Source organism: Acartia tonsa, chromosome 4, assembly GCF_053477335.1.
Source record: "Acartia tonsa isolate MP-2025a chromosome 4, ASM5347733v1, whole genome shotgun sequence".
NCBI classification, from domain to species: domain Eukaryota; kingdom Metazoa; phylum Arthropoda; class Copepoda; order Calanoida; family Acartiidae; genus Acartia; species Acartia tonsa.
The window spans coordinates 34353375-34371395 of NC_137263.1; the positions used below are offsets into that span (position 1 = coordinate 34353375).

The 18021-nt window shown below is 32.1% G+C and overlaps 2 protein-coding genes across 11 annotated transcripts in view; both read left to right on the plus strand.

Moving 5' to 3' along the window:
- Window positions 1-7719, plus strand: part of LOC145316917 (phosphatidylserine lipase ABHD16A) — an 8828-nt gene extending 1109 nt beyond the window's left edge. The window contains exons 2-15 of one of the 3 annotated variants that reach the window (XM_080157738.1): window positions 182-238; window positions 741-904; window positions 1336-1411; window positions 2771-2933; window positions 3338-3515; window positions 3961-4073; window positions 4567-4686; window positions 5019-5083; window positions 5213-5377; window positions 5638-5747; window positions 5952-6138; window positions 6221-6319; window positions 6618-6758; window positions 6994-7719. In XM_080157738.1, coding sequence (XP_080013864.1) covers window positions 182-238; window positions 741-904; window positions 1336-1411; window positions 2771-2933; window positions 3338-3515; window positions 3961-4073; window positions 4567-4686; window positions 5019-5083; window positions 5213-5377; window positions 5638-5747; window positions 5952-6138; window positions 6221-6319; window positions 6618-6731 — 1611 coding nt within the window. In that variant the 3' untranslated portion in view covers window positions 6732-6758; window positions 6994-7719. Of the gene's footprint in view, window positions 1-181; window positions 239-740; window positions 905-1335; window positions 1412-2770; window positions 2934-3337; window positions 3516-3960; window positions 4074-4566; window positions 4687-5018; window positions 5084-5212; window positions 5378-5637; window positions 5748-5951; window positions 6139-6220; window positions 6320-6617 lie in introns of all 3 variants that reach the window. The other 2 variants (XM_080157739.1, XM_080157737.1) reach the window with 2 other exon arrangements.
- An 894-nt stretch (window positions 7720-8613) lies between these two features.
- On the plus strand, window positions 8614-18008 carry LOC145316921 (RING finger and CHY zinc finger domain-containing protein 1-like). Of its 8 annotated transcripts, none has more exons than XM_080157744.1 (11): window positions 8614-9645; window positions 12491-12561; window positions 12838-12928; window positions 13108-13185; window positions 13581-13698; window positions 13899-14038; window positions 14397-14523; window positions 14996-15220; window positions 15516-15923; window positions 16079-16535; window positions 16999-18008. In XM_080157744.1, the coding sequence occupies exons 1-9, from the start codon at window positions 9517-9519 to the stop codon at window positions 15809-15811; spliced, it is 1275 nt and encodes a 424-aa protein (XP_080013870.1). In that variant the 5' UTR covers window positions 8614-9516; the 3' UTR covers window positions 15812-15923; window positions 16079-16535; window positions 16999-18008. The 8 variants fall into 8 exon arrangements, with proteins under 8 accessions (XP_080013870.1, XP_080013872.1, XP_080013876.1 ...); XM_080157746.1 differs by having other exon boundaries at window positions 16079-16107; window positions 16226-18008; XM_080157750.1 differs by having other exon boundaries at window positions 15516-15882; window positions 16079-16107; window positions 16226-18008.
- Window positions 18009-18021: the final 13 nt, after the last annotated feature.

Consider the following 18021-nt stretch of genomic DNA (forward strand, 5'->3'; position numbering starts at 1 on the left):
TTCGCTTTTAAAAAATTGTATACTCACTCCAGTATGGCTTATTACGATTCTCAGCCATACCAAATATGAATGTATAGCATTACAGACAATTTTCCACGAATAATGAGATAAAAATCATAAAATAAATACCAATATTGATAGCCTGGACATTCTTTGTTATTACTAGCTTATTCAATTTTAGGTAGTGCCATATACACCAAACAATTTTGAGAGATATGGAGACAATATACTCACTTCAGTAAGTAAATTATTTTTCAAACATTCCGCAAGATTTTTGGCTAGATTTGAAACCTTCTGTGTATAACTATACAATTGAATACATAAAAAGAAGTCACAAAGGACCAGGATTCTTTAGGTTAGTTTCAATCATTCTATCAAACACACTTTCGTTGTAGGGATTATTAGCCAAATTTTGGAATATGCTAAAATCGAAAAATAAATCAGTGATAGTCCACGGTTTTTCTTAACTATATTACATAGGTAAGGTACAATAGATAATTTTAAAATTCCAGTTAAAACTTGATTTTTACTGCAATATATAGACAAAATACACTATACACTAGGTTTTTAGAGGGGCTAAGAGTCTTTAAAATCCCTTCAGGTGTCTTATAGAATGAGTTCTTTAATCAAAAGAACCTAATTTTAGAACCATTAAATAAGCCTGTAAATAGTTTCGTATTTTTTTGTTGTTGATTTGCCAAGTACAGTGCAAAAATGATTTTAATTCGTCTTTTTTTTAGATTTATTGTGCAAGCAAAATTATCTTATACACAAGCCCTCTCATCCTTCCTTTCTACTTGCGTCGTGACTGGTTGAGCCTCGAGACCGGTGTCTTCGTGTCCAAGTTCACTGTGGTCGTGGCCATGGTCTGCTTCGTGGCACTTATCTCAAGGTCCATTGGCAGGTACGATATTGTAAGTGTGTAGATACTCTACAAGTCACCCTTATGTGTGTTATTTTTTGTCATCAATAAATTTATTTTTTTACGATCTTTTACTTTTACGATTTTTCTCTTTACATTCTGTTATTTTGTACATGATATTTATTCTTAAAATGAATAGCTATGTTATGTTATTTCAAATACATATAAAATAATACTAAATATCCCATTTGAAGAATCAGTTTAATACTTTCTTGAACTATTTATTGAGAACATAGAAATGCGTTACATTTTATTGTAAAACTAAAATGTACTGTAAAATACTACATTTAAAAGTAAAAATGTGTATTTTTTCTACCTCTCATTATTTTGTGAGTTTATTTATAGTATCAACGCTTATAAGAGAAAAGATGAAATAAAATGTTAATAAGGTTACTAAGAATAATTTTGTTTAGAATGAGAAATCCTTTTTATCCTCATTTTTGTGAAACATTGATCTCTGCACACAAAAACTACAATCAAACTACTAAGGTAAACTTATGTTTGTTTTTATCCTTTATATAAAAGTAACAGGATCTCTCTGGGTCCGGTTGTATTTACCGAAGGATCTCGCTAACCGCAGAACCATAACCGATATGGTTCTCCTTTACAGTGAAGCTTTTCATAGGTCCTAGGAAAATTTAAAGCTATTTTGGGGGAGGGTACACAGTCCCAGGAGAAATTGCCAAATGACTTGTAGGGGCGTAGCCGCTAGTATAAAGTAAACTGAAAATGTCTACTTCCTAGGATTGCTTTTTTTATTGTACCCTGCAACTTTGACAGATAGGCTAGGATGTGTGTTTGTCTGTCTATATGAGATCTTGCGTAACATAGCCCTTTTTCATTTCTATTGGAAGTACATCTGCTAAAGTAGTAGGATGTTTATCTAAATTAGATTTTTTTGTATATTTTCTTCTTCATTTTTAAAATTAAGTTTCAGAAAATCTAATCTAGACGTCTAGTAGGTTTTGTGTGTGAACGAAAAACCATCAATATCTTATTTCATTCAAAAAGGCATTAGCTTTCACGAAAACCAATCCCGTAACCCATTAGTGACGAACCGGTTTTTATCGCCCGGTTACAGAAAACAAAAAAAACTGGTTCCTAGTTTCTCAATTGCATCATTCGACAGTATGAATCCCCCCTCTATTACCCTAGTTTTCATTTCCCCCTGGAGCAGGCAGTTTTGCTTACTTCCGTTTGCTGGTATAGCTCAACAAAAAAATTGGAAAATCAAGAAAAACGAGGTGGTTTTAAAATACACCTTCTAACTTTTTTTGTTTCTCTAGTAAAGTTGCTGATTTTTTTCGTGAAATTTAAAGTTTATTGCAAACTACATCCATTTGTGAATTCGTTTTATTCAAATTATTATTTTTTATATGATTTTTTTTATCATTTTTTTACGTTCTATATCAATTCTCTATCAATTACATGAGGTTATGTAGTTTTCAATTACGGATCGTATCGTAGTTTTAGCTACTTTACAACTCACTTTGGACGTTCAAAAATTACATTTTAAATTTTTTGGGCCAAAAAACCGGGTATTTAGGACAAAACCGGGCTTGAATGCCGGGGAAAAAAAAACCAAAAAACGCCAAAAACGGTTACCTATGCCGAACGGTTTCTTTACTCGCGCCGAACCGGGTTTTATTGCAACTATTGTGCACGCCACTAGAGCAAAACAAAAAGATTGGAATTCCGTTTTTACCATAACAATGCTTCCCTGAAATTTTCAGCTCGATCGGTCCATAAAAGTGGCGCTCGGCACTAATGGGTTAATTAAACATTAGAAAAGGGAGGTGGGGATAAACACTTTTTTCTTTAATAAAATAACACAGATTTCGTTTTCAGGCGGCCATGGAGAAATACGACTTCCAGTTCAAGTCCTGGCCAGTTGACTTTGATGTAAGGGAGGTGGAGACAATTAGAAAAAATATTCCAGTGGTGGCCACCCCGGCAACCTCGGTCTTTTCTATTACTGACATCCTGGCTAAACTGTTGACTAACTCCTTTGGTAAGATTTATTCTTGTTTAATATTTTGTATTCTTATGTTATTTAGCCCTGTTTCTAGGACATATTATCAAGATACTTGAAAGATGTTAAGCAGTAATCAAGGTTAATTCTAGTCAAATTATGGGTGTTTTTTTTAATTGCTAAGAGCTAGTTCCGAAATGGATAAACTACATTGTTAGCGCATGGATAGTTAGTAAAATGAATCATATTAACTGTTTTTGTAATTTAAAAAAAAAAGTTTTTTTGTGGCACTTAACGCTCTTCTGACAAACAATAACAAAAAGCATAAAAAATCAGGTCTTAAGCTCTTTTATTTCCAAGTAGAAAACATATTTCGTAGTGTAGAATAGTAGGACAAAATAAAGTCGTTGATACTATTCAGTAATTAACTCTAATTTTAATAGGTATCTCCTTGGTATACCCTGGGTCAATGTCCCTGATGAGCCTGGTGTTGGAGGCTCCACTGCTGGAGGGCAGGTGCAAGCTGGTCATGGAGCACAAGGCTACTAGGAACAAGATCAGGACCAGGGACGACAACACCATTGATACCATGTTCGTCAACAGAACTCAAGATAAAAATAGGTCAGTTTTTTGTATGAAAGACTTAAAAAGTAAAAAAAAATGTAAAACTGTCTAAAATCTTCAAGACAAATTAAGAATGTCAACATCTATAAGTAGCAAAGAAACATAAAGAGTAAATGATCATTAATCTGGAAATTTAATTTCAATAGTATTTCAAAAATGGGACCACAAACACCAAATATATTTGGAAATAGTTTTTGGAGACAATAGCAGATAAAAAAATGCTTATAAGAAGTCTGACCGCCATGGATGTATTATACCTTTTGCTTCATAATGATGGCAATGTGTAATTGTATATGAAATTTCAACCGTCTTTCCTAAATAGGAAGAAATTTATTTTGTCCCGTAAACGTTTCAGATATACGGTTATTTCTAACTAAAAAAACAGCTTGGCTGACATTAGAATAGAAACAAAATCCAATTTAAAAATATTTTTATGTTTTAGTAAAAATGGAAATACTCTTGTGTTATGCTGTGAGGGCAATGCGGGTTTCTACGAGATCGGCGTGATGACGACGCCCCTGGTGGCGGGATACAGTGTCCTTGGCTGGAATCATCCAGGAACGATAACTTAAACTTTGATTTTATCAGGGGCCGTAATTCAGTAAATTGAATTTATTTGAAATTGCTGAAAAGATGGATATTTTTTTGTGGCGTAAAACTTGTTTTCTGCTGTAACTAAAGGAACGTTGATAAGTATGGGGGGAGGGGGGGGGGGGGGGGAGGAATTCGGTTGTGGGAAATTTTCACTTAGCATTGTGTTTTTCAGACTACTGGCCATTTGTTCCAGGATTTTATAAGAGGTTTAACAAGAAGGTAGGGGATAATAAAAGCAGGAAGAGTTTATTGGTAGCCTTGAAGAACTTTATTCGATTTCCCTATAAATAAAATTTTTACCTATTTGTACAATTTTTTCCCGCAATTATTTAAATCAAACATAAACAATAAACAAAGAAATTTAATTAAATATTTTATGCAGAAGGGAAGTGCTTTTCGTCAATTTGCATTTTTGTTGAGAAATTTCAATGTCAATTGCTTAAGTTTTCCGCCACAGGTTTCGGTGGTTCTTCCGGCGCTCCTTTCCCAACTCAAGAGAAGCACGCCGTAGACGCGGTGATGCAGTTTGCCATACACAAGCTTGGTTTCAAGCCACAGGATATCATTGTAGTAGGCAAGTTATTACTCCCAGAATCATACATGGTGAAAATAATAATAAGTCGTCCATAAGATTCTTCATTTTTTTCATTCACTCATAATTTTTTTTCTCATCGTTCTGATGTACAAGAATGTGATAGAAATATGGGTTGAGGGTATATTTTTTATGTACTATCGACGACAGACACCCAATAAACCAAGATGCATGGAAATTTAGAAATTTTTAAAATAATCTCTATTTTGTACATTTTAGTAAATGAACCTTTCTAAAATCAGATCCTGCATTAAGCTCTCATCCTAACTACCACCCACTGAAACAACAATATAAACGAATTATATAAATTTTAGGTTGGTCAATCGGAGGCTTCACTTCTACATGGTTGGCTATGAATTATCCTGAAATCAAAGGATTGGTAAGCTTTTCCATATTTTTAATAGTATGTTGTTACCTTTTCTTTTTTAATTTCTTATTTTTCTACTGAAACTTTAACAAAGTATCAAAAAAATAAGATTTTTTGTTACCCATTAAATATTATTTTTAGATATTAGACGCTACATTTGACACCTTAGAGCCTTTGGCCTTACCCCGAATGCCGGCCATAATGGCACCAATAGTTCGCCAGGCGGTCACCAAACACATTAACCTGGACGTGGCCGGTCAGCTTGGACAATACAAAGGTCCAGTTACCATTGTCAGAAGACTAAAGGTAATAAAAACATTTATTTTTATGATCAAAGCAAGGTTCAAGGCCATTTTTTGTGGTTTTGGCACTTTCCAAAAATAGCATGATTTTTTCGCACAATGTGACAAATAGGATTTGATGATAATGTTGTGCATCATATTATGCGGCTTTTACGGGCAATAAAAATTTTGTTGTGCATCGAATCACTTCACTCTTTGGATAAATCTCCTAGAGGCTTGTTACAAAGACTTTAGTGTACGTATATATTATACAAAAAAATTTAGGATGAAATGATAACAACTCGAATGTTGGAGCTGGAGACTAACCGTGGCAATAATCTTGTAATCCAACTCCTTGAGGACAGATATCCTAATCTGGTGAATAACGCAACCAGGCAAGTTATAACACCTTTTGTAACTTTTCTTGCAAATAGATGTAAGAAGATTAATTCTTTATTTGTAAAGCTTGTAAACGTTGTTGTTTTTGTAAATATATATTTTTTATTTTGGAATTTGCTATACTGTTGATATAAAGCTACATATAATATTGCAGTTAGCCACAAGTGGAGCACATAAAAATAATTACTTTTCAAATACAGAAACCTGTTGAAGGGAATGCTGTCGCAACCCTTGTGGACTCTGAACGTTGACATGGAGTTGATGGAGGTGAACTACATGAGCTACCTGGAGCACACCAACCAGACACAAGACGGGGCCATCACATTTCCGCTTGATCTTGGAAATAATTTGACAGATGAAGAGAAAAAGAATATGCTCTTCTATTTGGTAAGTGATCTTGTATAATATGGGAATTTGAAAATCATACAAGAAAGGATATAGTTAATTGAATTTTATATTTTTTTTCTAGGTGAAGAAGTATATGAAAGATATGGATAGTAGTCACTGCACCCCTCTGACATCAGCGTTAATGGTTGCTCCCTGGGACCCATTGAAGTGTACTATTCAGGTTAGTTCATTCAACCATGTAAAAAAATGGGCATACTGTGTAAAACGAATTTGCCTCAAACTTTTCAAACAGGCAAAATATTTTCTATTAAAACATTTTAAAAATCTTGATAGCGTTTTAAAAATGTAGTGAGCTATAGAAGGGGAACTATACATAATTTATACTTCCAGGAAAATAATTTCAATCTATAAAATGAGATTTAGTTATATTTCCCAAACTCCTAAATTATTTCCCTAATTTTGCTTTAATGCCATCTTACTGTCTATTTTTTCTTCTTCTAATGGTATTATGGTTTTAGGCAATAGATGACACAGTGGCAGTTAGCAGTAGTAGTCAGGAAGAAGAGAATTCTGGAGAGGAAAGTGAAGATAACTCAGATAATAATCATAGTGATAATATTTCTAGTCTTTAATTATAATCTTGTCTATCCATTTTATATGTATTTACTATGTGTCCTCATAGACAAAGAATGCTGGATGAACCAACATGATAATTGTAATTTGATAATATATATGTCATAAGACATTTCGTAATAGCTTGGCATTACAAAACAAAATGAATTTATTGTTAATATTTCCTAAAAAAAACAAGCAACTTGGATTTGATTTTATAAACAGCATAAGTATTGAGTTTATTTCTCGTTGGATATACCATAAACTTACTTTGTTTAACAGCACATAGTATCTTTTATTTAATAATGTATTAAGAGTTAATAAATTATTGCAGCCACACAATATACATAATACATGCCATAATTATTTACGACCCTATTTTAAACATACCAAATTATAGGAAAGCTGCTCTATTAAAACAGTAATATTTCAATGGAGATGAAAATTTTTTAGGTAATTAATCAATTATTTCTAAAATACCTATTCTATTTAAATTACTTTTTTTATATATAAAATTTAAAGTTTTGCAAGTAGACAGATTTAACCTGCAACATTTATGTACCCTATAATATCTTTAAAATCATATGGTTTATAACACTCAAAGTTGTAAAATTGTTAATTAAAAATTATTTATTACAAAATGATTAATGATTTTTATTGCTCAGAATTGGATATAAATTTAAGTTAAACAAAATTTCTAGTTGTGTGCATTAAGTAGAAGTAGTTTAATCATGTCTTTTGATAAAAAGGAATTAAGTTTTTTTTATATTTTGTGTTTGCATTTTCAAACTTTTCTATTCCTTTTTTTAAATTTGTATAAATTGATTATTGGGACCAAGTCGATTTATTTAAGCTATACTCTACTTAGATAAATATTCTTTCTTTATGATATAAACGTATCCTTTTGTATTGTATTCAAATTAGTACTTAAATTTTTTTATTTGTTTCAAAAAGTAAAAATTGTACCTATATAAAATTAAACTTTATAATAAATTATATACAAGACAATAATATGATTAAACTTTTATGAAGACATAAGCAGTTTCTGACATGAAAGCCGCATCTAAAGTTCAACCAAACAACGACCGAATTAAAAATCCAAAGTAGCTAACAATTCAAGTCTTGTAAAGGATGAACTTGAACATAATCTTTGACATAAAATTATGAAATTACCCGAAACTTTTCTTCATGATTTAGAGGCACTAAGCCCTGTCGTTTATGTTTAACATAATAACGAAATCTCTACAAATAAATATGTTTAAATACAATACAGTGCAGCAGCAGTTTATCAAAATTTCCCTGATCATAAATAGCCGGGAATTCTCATATATTCCTTTTGGAGCTTTGAAGACTGATTTACTGACGTATAGACAATAAATCAAAGTGGAGCTTCGCAACTGAATAGTATATAAAAATTCATAAATCCTATATACATATTCTGTCAATTTCATATGTTTTTTTTCTTATCTAACCTTTAATGACCTTGGCTTAATTTTCATAAATATAATATTTGTGACTCGCCTTGTATATTATATAGTAAAAAATGTGACCAATCAGAGGCGTTGATTGACCCTTGAAGGAGCCTTTTCATTGGTCCAATTTTTTGTTTTGGTTGTGGAGTATATATTATGACGTCACTAGCTTTCCCAGATACAGAGCTATCAACTTTATATAAATACTTTTTGATATTTCTTCAAAAAATCTTATTTATTTACATTTTAAGTCTTGTACTTTATTAATCTATGATTATTTTGTGAAGTAAAAAGTTCTGGAATAAAAAGTTGACTACTCTGTTTATTAAAAAGGAGGAAAAAGGGAATGAAATTCAAGAGTATGGGGGAATCAAAAATAGTGGGAGGGGGTGAAAAAGGAAGAAGGCCTAAACGCTATGGGGGGGATTTTGCAAATTATATGTCTGGGGGGTTGAAATTAAGGGACGCTTGGTGCTGCTAGCTTGATGGTGGTGTCAATATTACGGGAACGGGAAAAACTACTTCCTCTTTCCCCCCCCCCCCCTCTTACATTTTCTTTTCCTAAAATCTGCCTCTTTTTCCTGTTTCTAATGTTGTTGTAACAAGTTAGAGAAAGGGGAGAGGGCTAAAATATCTGTCAAATGTTAAGTGAGAGCGCGTCTGCCTGTTTTTTTTACTTTTTAGTAAACTTTATATTTGAAAAGTTGCTTCAAAATCCTGTTTTTAAAGTTATTATAGGCCTTAAAGACCAGCTGTGTTAATTTAACTATTTGTTTTTCATTAATTAGGTGACTTATTATATAATATTACTAAGTGAGGTAGTTTTTTGGTCTAAAGCTTTTGATATCGGAAAATGATTTAAATGTACTTTTTAGTGAAGACTTATAAATGTATTTGGTGGTTTTAGGCTATTTTCCGACCTCTCCGCCCTCCCCAGTGGCTATGGGGTATAAGTTAGTATGATAAAAAAAATTACTTTAGATATGAAGATGATTTGTAAAATCAATAGGTATTATTATTGCTAGATCGATTAATATTTTTGTATAAATGTTGCTTTTTTTGAATACGTTATTTGGGATTTGTTTTAGTACATTTTTAGATAGCCTTTCAAATACTTGATTTTTGTTATACTTGTATATAATTTTATCAACTTTTTTTATAGGTACTTTTATTTATTTTCAGACTAAACTATGTAAACCACTATGTAAGAAAGAAACAAACTTTAGCCTCGAGAAATAAATTTACATTCTGAATTTACAAAAATTTAACTACCAACAAACATCAAGAAAAAAGACAAAAAATATCTTGCTACTTATTTTAAAATAGTTAGAAAATGTCCTGTGAAGATAGACTAAATGAAAGTTGTGGGGAGGGTGCCGTGGCTCTAGCGCCCCCCACACAAGAAACTGGGAACGATGATAAATTTAGATGCCAACATTACAAGAGAAAATGCCGTTTTGTGGTAAGTTAAAATTGTAGTCTAGATAATTATGATAGATAAAATTAGGTACATATTAGACTTCATACATACTCATAGTTTTAAGTGTATACCTATTTTTGGAAAGATATTATTTTAGACTATAAAAATTCTTCAGAATGAAATGAAAAGCAATATATCAATCATATACAAAGACTACATAGATATATTATTACTTCGATCTTACACCAGATTTTCATATTCTCGAATGAGTTGAGACTCACAGCAGGCTAAAATAACGATATTCCCCGTTTACCTCATTCCATTCTCCTTCTACTGGACGAACGAACTATCGGACCAATAAAAGAGTTTTTTTATCATGGAGTTATTGTCTTATTTTTTATTTCTTCAAAGAAATATTTAGATTATAAAATTTACGCTCTTTTTCCACACCACTAATAATATAAATGTGTTTGTTGCAATTTATTTAAAGCTTTATTCACAGCTCACATTGTAATAAAGAAAGTTTGAATGAAAAATGCAACTTGCGTTTTCTTTAACTCTTTTGCTTAGTTACCTGGAATTTTAGGCTTTGAAATTGGATTGAATACAACAAGGATGTACACGTAATACGACCCTAATTGCGTAGATATAAATATAACAAAACATAATGTATTTATGCAAAATAAGAAATAATTTACACATAAACTATTAGACATCTGTATCAAAATTAGTAAAAAATATAAATATCAATTTGAAAAGCAGCAAGGACACAAAAAGAGTTAAAAATGGAGAAAGGTACTTAGGATCCAGCTAACATTAATTCAATCCCAATTTAAAAATCGGAATGAAATAGTAAGCTATGAAGTAAGGGAGAAAGATGATGGCAAATCGAGAGGCTACGCACTTAAAAATCGATGCACTTTTAATGAAAAGAAACATAAGATATTACGCCACACGGATACAAACAAATAGGTATTAGGACAGCAAATGTTAAATGTTTAGGCTAAGCCAAAAAACAATTTTTGTGCTTCTTATTTTATCATATTTTATAAAAATGATCTTATTCTTTAAAATAAAGTAGTAAGGTTTTTTTTCTGTAACTGAAGATCTCAATAACTACTGATCCGGTTGGATCTTCTATTTAATGTAAGCTTTACATAGGCCCTGTGATGGTATTAGGCTGATTTATTTTCAGATTTAAGTCTTGGGATGGTTTAAAGCTATATTTCTAGCCCCACTCTTCCCCTTCGAATCCAGATCCTGCTAGTAAAACAGAAAGAATTATTTATTTTTAAGTAGGTATAGTGTTAAAATAAGCATTTAAAAACGATAAAGTAGACACTAAAATTGTCAAATATAAATGTTTTTTTTTATACTTCAGTCTGAATGAAGTTAATCAATGTCATTATCAAGCTGATATCAAATACTTTTTTTTCTCCGCATATTTTGACCGGAAATACGAGCAGAATATTCCCCCTCTAGCCACCTCATGTTATATGCTGCTGTTATTTTAACTTTTTAATAGCGAAGCTAATCTATTATGGAGCTTTTCCGTATTTCAGCAGACCCGATTGCCCTACTTGCCGTCACCTATAAAAAGTTCAGGAAAGGCTTTTCGCAGTTTATCTATTCCCAGTTTATTTTCATTACCACTGATTTATATGATTTATACACACACCCTTGCAGTAGAGATAATATAGTAAATGTGTTGTATTGTAATGTCAAATTTAAAAATGACATTTGTTTCAGGCATAATATTTTACTTTGTTGCAGTTGACTTTCTCTTTTTTGTATATTTTATATTGTTAGCTTGTTTTGGCTGCGATATTGATGGTTAAAATTGTTCTTTACAAGTTTTTACCCACCTAAGCAAATAGATAATTTACGCGTTTTCATGAGGTCAATGTCACCAAATACAATATTGAGGGTTGAGGGAATATTTGGAAATTTTTTGCAGAACTTTAAATTAGGGGGAAGAAAAGTTGCATTTTTTGGATTGTGATCATTTAGCCGTAATGCCGTAGAGTTGAATGCACCCAGCTAGACAAGGATGTTTTAGGGGTGGGTATGGGGTAAGGAAATTGTCCAATTAATTTAGGCCAATACAATATTTAAGTTATTTTCATCCTAAGTTTGAGGAAAGATATAATGATATGGATAGCTAGTTTTCTAAGGGCTTGTGGTGTCGTTGGGGGAGGAAATTGCAGCAAACCTATTTGTAGCTTGCCCGAAAATAATTTCCGTACAGTCCCACATATTCCTAGTACCATAGGTATATGGTATGTTTTTTTCTGTATGTTTGAATGGGTTTTATGCTGGTTTTTAGCTACTTATTCACCCCTATGTAAAGTCTTTAGGTGCTAGGGGTGCAACCGCTAGTAGTACTTATATTTTTTTCCATTTACGAGTCGTTCATTGCCACACCTTGTAATTGGATTATTAGACTACACTGACAAGGGTAAGGTTAGGTGAACGACTTTCCTCGCCGCGCCGATTAGAGTCATTAAGTAATAAGTATGTACATATGTTTAGGGGAATATTATTCTTTCTTGCTTGTAGACAGACTGAGATTTCGTGTAATACAATTATAATTGAATATTATTATAAATGAATCCTATATGTTAATGAATCCTGTACAAAAAGAAGCGATTTTTTTGTATTTCTGTTCGTTTGTCTAGTAACACCTCAGAAACCGTTTTTAGTCCACGGTCTAAGCATTATGATTAGGAAATTGAACGTTAAGTGCGATTTCAATGAATAAAATAATTTGAATTTGATAGGTTAAAAAACATTATTAAATACCTTTTCTTATGGCAAAATTACAACTATCCTAGAAATATTTTAAGTTGGTAAACAATGTAAAAATAATTTTTATTTGTTATTTTAGACGCCTTGCTGTGGAGGAGTTTACAGGTGTAGATTCTGTCATGACGAAGAACAAAATCATCCACTCAGGAGGTAAGGAGTTAGAGCTTTACACTTTTTCGATGGCGAAGGTTTTAAAATATTAATCTAAAAGAAAACATAATATTATTTAAATCATATTAAGCTAGCTTTATAAATAAGGTACAATTTACTTTTAGGTTAGGCTAGGTGAAGTATAGGTTAGAAATTCCCGCCGGGCTACATACCCCATGGCCTAGTTTTTTTTGTTTTAAGAACTATTTTTGAGAGAAAGTACCGAAACTTACTTGTTATTTTGACTTTTGTAATTCAATTTTTATTACCATTTAGGGAGGACGTGAACGTAGTAGAATGTTGTTCTTGTGGAACTAGACAAGGAGTCACAGAATTTTGTTCCAATTGTAACATCAAGTTTGGCATGGTAAGTCTTCCCGAGATAAAAGAGGCATGATATTTTTGTCTTTAAAAACCTTTGTACTTTATACAATAGGATATAAAACTCCATCTTTATTTATACTTCGTATGCTTATGACATTAAGTTGTCTAAGACTCGAACCTTAAACCTGTTTGATTATAAATAAAATCTTAATTTTATTTCAGTATTTCTGTTACGAGTGTAAACTGTATGATGACGAGGATAAGCAACAATTTCACTGTCAGGGATGTGGCATTTGTAGGGTAAGTACTTCATTTAAGATCAGAGCTCCCCATAGGGATAAAGCATTTCCCTATTCTAAATATAATTTATCCAAGCACAACAGGATAGAACAAATGAATGAGATATATTTCTTCAACATTTTACACTCGTTTACTTTCTTTAAATGACTTTAAAATGTGCCTAAAAACCTCCATTGTCCTAATATCTTAAAATAAATTAAAACCTCTATTGTCCCTATATCTTAAATTGTTTGTTATTTTATACTTTAAAACCTTAAGTTACTCCGTTAGGATTAGGAAAAAATTAGGAGCTCCCACGAGACCGCTTGTTTAAACAAGTAGCTTGAGCTGTCCCAAATGGCTACACAAAAATGTCTCGTCCAAAAATTATTTATTAGAATATTTTATACCTGTAGGTTGGAGGACGGGCCAACTATTTCCACTGTGACCGCTGTGACATGTGCCTGCCCAACCACCTGGAAGGGGCCCACAAGTGTGTGGAGAAAGTCTCGAGGGGAAATTGTCCAGTCTGCCAGGAATTTTTTACCCCATGTTAATCAAATAATAAACAAATCAGTCAAAATATTGATTATCAAACTTAAAATGTAAGGTGTTCATTTTTGTTGAGATAACCTTAATCAAATTATTCAATTAGATGGTTTAATTTTGCTTTGGCTTTCGAGCAATATTTCTTTTTTGTATTAGTTAAATAACTTAACATGGGTATTACAATTAGGAGGATATCCATACGTCCCGCATTCCCTCTCAGATACCACCCTGCAACCATCTCATACACAAGAATTGCTTTGATGACATGTTGAACAACGGCCACTACGCCTGTCCGGTGTGTGGCGTGTCCATGATACCCATGAAGGTAAAACTATGTGTTCCATAAAAATTGTTCAATAACTAAATCTTGAAGTGTGATCATTAACTAAAATTACTTTTTCTTTATGATATATTTTAGTTTAACAATTGCATTTGAATATATTGATACTCCTTCTTTATTTTCAAAGGCGTCCAGGCTTTTTCATTTGGGTTGGGGAGTAATCTTTATATAATATAGGCAAGGACGTCCAAGCTTTAATTTTTTTTTTTTTTTGGTGGGGGTAATCGTCCCTTTATCCCTTCCCCCCTCCCCCCATTGGACGTCCTTGTTTATTATCCCCTAATTTTAGATCTGAATTATTTTAATATCATTCTTAAATCCTAACAAGTATACATTTATTTAGGAGATTTGGAAGATCTATGACAAAGATATAGAGGAGACACCCATGCCTGAGGAGTACAGAGATTTATACGCTAATATCAAATGCAGAGACTGTCTACAAACATCTCTAGCATCATTTCATATCCTAGGTAGGTTTTATAATTGAGAAGTAGGTGAAGCGGGGTTTTTAAGAAGTAAAGTTCAAAAAAACTTTTTTTTCGAGAGGGAAGTAGTCTTAAGTTTTATACAGACAGACAAACAAAAAGACATCGTCATACTGGAAAGTATATATTATTCGTAAAAGTTAAACAAATACCTATATGGTGTTCAAATTATTATCCTTATAATTAAATAACAGGATGTTAAATGATTTCTGTCTGTACCGAAGGATTTCGCTAACCGCTGAACTGACATGGTTTTCCCTTACTAAATTACAGGGTATATTTAATTTTCATAGGTCTCTGGAAGGTTTATAAATATTTTTGGTAAAATCGCCCCTAGAAAAAATTTTCCCCGTCCAATTTTTTTAAAATCTAAATAAAAAATTGGTTTATCCCCTAAGGGCGTAGCCGCTAGTAACATTTAAATTAATAAGTCTCTAATGTTAATTTTATTTTCTAGGCATCAAATGTAACGACTGTGGTTCTTACAATACTGTACGCGACAAGGGACCATTGCGACGGTTAGCACGCACAATGGTCGCAACATCATTCGAGACGCTGGAAGTTCTAGATCCTTCCGCCGTCGCGTCTGGTTCACTGACCCCGCCGGACCAGGAGGCCTCCGGTACGCTTACACCACCAGAGACGCCGAATCGTGATGATATGTCAGATACTATGTCCATAGGTATGAAAAATTATTAAAATCTAAAATCTACTGTCCAAGTTTATGTTTCGGTCAGTCACATTTGTCTTTTACTGTTTGCGAAAACACATAAGTATGGGGTGCGTGCATAGGAAATAGCCAAGTGGGTATACGTCTGCAGTGGGGGGGGGGGGGGTATTCATTATCTTTTTCTTGCTTGGATGGGAGTATGACACAGCCCTTATGTTGTTTAGGGAGGTAGCTCATTGTTAGATGTGAAACTTGAATAAGTCAATGATAAGATTTTGAAAATAGTATTATGTCCTTTATTTTTTAGGTCTCGCACCCTATGCCTCAGCGCCAACTACAACCTCAACTAACCTCACCCTCGTGTCCCCGCCGACGCCGGAACCGTCGCCAGTCCGCGAGATGCAAGATGTCGAAGCCACTGTCTCGACATCAACCTTCTCTATGGAACACCGGAGAACGAATTCTTTGAGTCGGTCGGCGATTCGACGGCTTTCGTTTTCATCGTCCTCGCCGACAGCGGTACCAACTTTACCGTTAGGATCCGCCGATAATGATTATCTGTGGGGCGTTGAGACTGGCCCCATGGATGAAGAAGCAATTTAGCGGAAAAATACTTGAACACTAATTTTTTGGAATTAACCATACAAATCTTATATGTATATTTGTCATGACATGTCAGTAGGAAATTTTAAATTATGTAAATTTGATTAATTAGGTATATTTAGATAAGGGTTCATTTGGTTTATGTAATGTCATCTTTAGGAATATTTTTAAAAACATTTTATTTTTAAAAAAACTGATTTTAAACTTAAAAGGAAAGTCTGGATTCTACAAGACTATCTTTTAATTTTAAAATCGTGTAAAATACAGTTTAGATTTGTTTTCTGTTTTGCTCATTTGTATGAAATATTATTTCAATGCTAACAAATGATAAGATAAAGCTTTAGATTTTTTACTTCTGTAAGAGATCACTTTTTCTTAATTGTTGCATTAAATTATCATTATTCGTTATTTCAGACCCAAAAATTAAAAGCCCAGTGAAGTAACACAAGGTTATACAATAATTTAAGTATTACAAGTTCTCTAGTTCACAACAAAAACCAGTTTTCCTTACAGTAATTATAATGATAAACAATAGTTACCAGATGTTTTCACGAAAAAATAGTTGTTATTAAAGTATTATACCTATATAAAACGAGAAATGAGATAATCTTTTTAATTATGCATTTTCTCGAATCAAAATGTAACCCATTTTTTACAATTGAATGTTTAAATGTAAACCAACTGCTAATGCAATTTTGATATTAATATTATATCGATGTAAGTGGTAAGTACTTCTAGATAAAGTCATTGTTGTTATAATTTAGTATTTATTTACTAGTAAAAAAAAACTACAGGGGTGTATATTCTGCATGGGATCCCCGGCTCAGGGGGGGGGGGGGGGGAAATAAAAAATAAGTGGTTGGAGGGAAAAAAAATGTAAAAATTAAGAAAACTGAAAACATTTTTTCCATTTCGCCCCCCACCTTGGTTAAAAAAACTAAAAAAATGTGTGGTAGGAGGGATAAAATAAATAAAATATAGAGTTCTTTAAACATTTTTCTATTTCCCCCCCCCTACTTTTTAAGAAAAATCTAGGGGGGGAAAAAAATAAAAAATTTTGTAGCAGGGGAAAAAAAATAAATCTTGTGCAGAATATACACCCCCTGAAAAACTATTAGTTCAATTCACAAAATTATAGTAATTATTCTTAACTAACAATTTTATTTTATTCTACAAAAAATTCTTAGTTGATTTATTAAATCTGTTTTTCTTAAAACGTGATGAATATTGTAGTCAAAATGTTAAACCTTCATATTAGTTTGTTATTTCAATAGTTCATATTGTTTATTTTGTCTTTTGTGTTCTATTTTTTTCATATTTCAAAGGAGCCCTATTATTTTTGTACGTTCATTGTACATTCCTTGAGATCATTAGTTGATGATATTTTGTATCATGATTGACTTCTTCTAATATTATTATTAAGTTGCTCCGATTATTTTGTAATTCTAAGATTTTATTTTTGTTAAAACATTAAGATTTGTGTGCTGAATTGTTTGTAGTTAACTTTTTGTAGACTTGAACCTTTGTAAAAAAAAATTTTAGATTTAGATCTTACAATTTTTACTAAAATTTATCATCGGAAACTGTTTGTATATTTGAACCTTTATACCGTCTCCGTTAGATGTTAATTTTTTCTACTTCTAAACTGTTTTCTAAATCTTATACTTGACTGAATTAATGTAATTTGTTTAACAAAGTTTAGACTATTGTAATATGGAGAGGGCGTGGCGTTTTGCTTTCTTCGCGTAATTACTGATTTTAATTTACCTAGTTTAGTATAATATTTAGAAGCAAATCGTCAAAAATCTGGAGTAAAATATTTTGTTGATGTAAGACATGCCTCTACAAAAAAAATCCCCCCTTCTTCATAAAAAAGCAGTGTTTACGCCAAGTTAGTATAGATCCACCTTTTTAACCTTTCAGGACAGGTTAGCGTCGAATATAATTAGAAAATAAATAACCAATGCAATTAAAAGTCATAATGAACATACTGATTCCTTTTCAACCATTTTTATTCAAAAATTTGTCAACTATTGATCGTAACCTAGCCTAACCTTGCCTGATTTTTTGTTTAACCTATGTACAATAATATTTTTAAACAAAACATTTGTAAATATAATCAACTCTTCAAAATTTGCAGTGGTAAATTTTCATGTTGTCCATTTTTTTCAATAAATAAAGAGAAAAATAACCTGAATTTTGTATTGTTT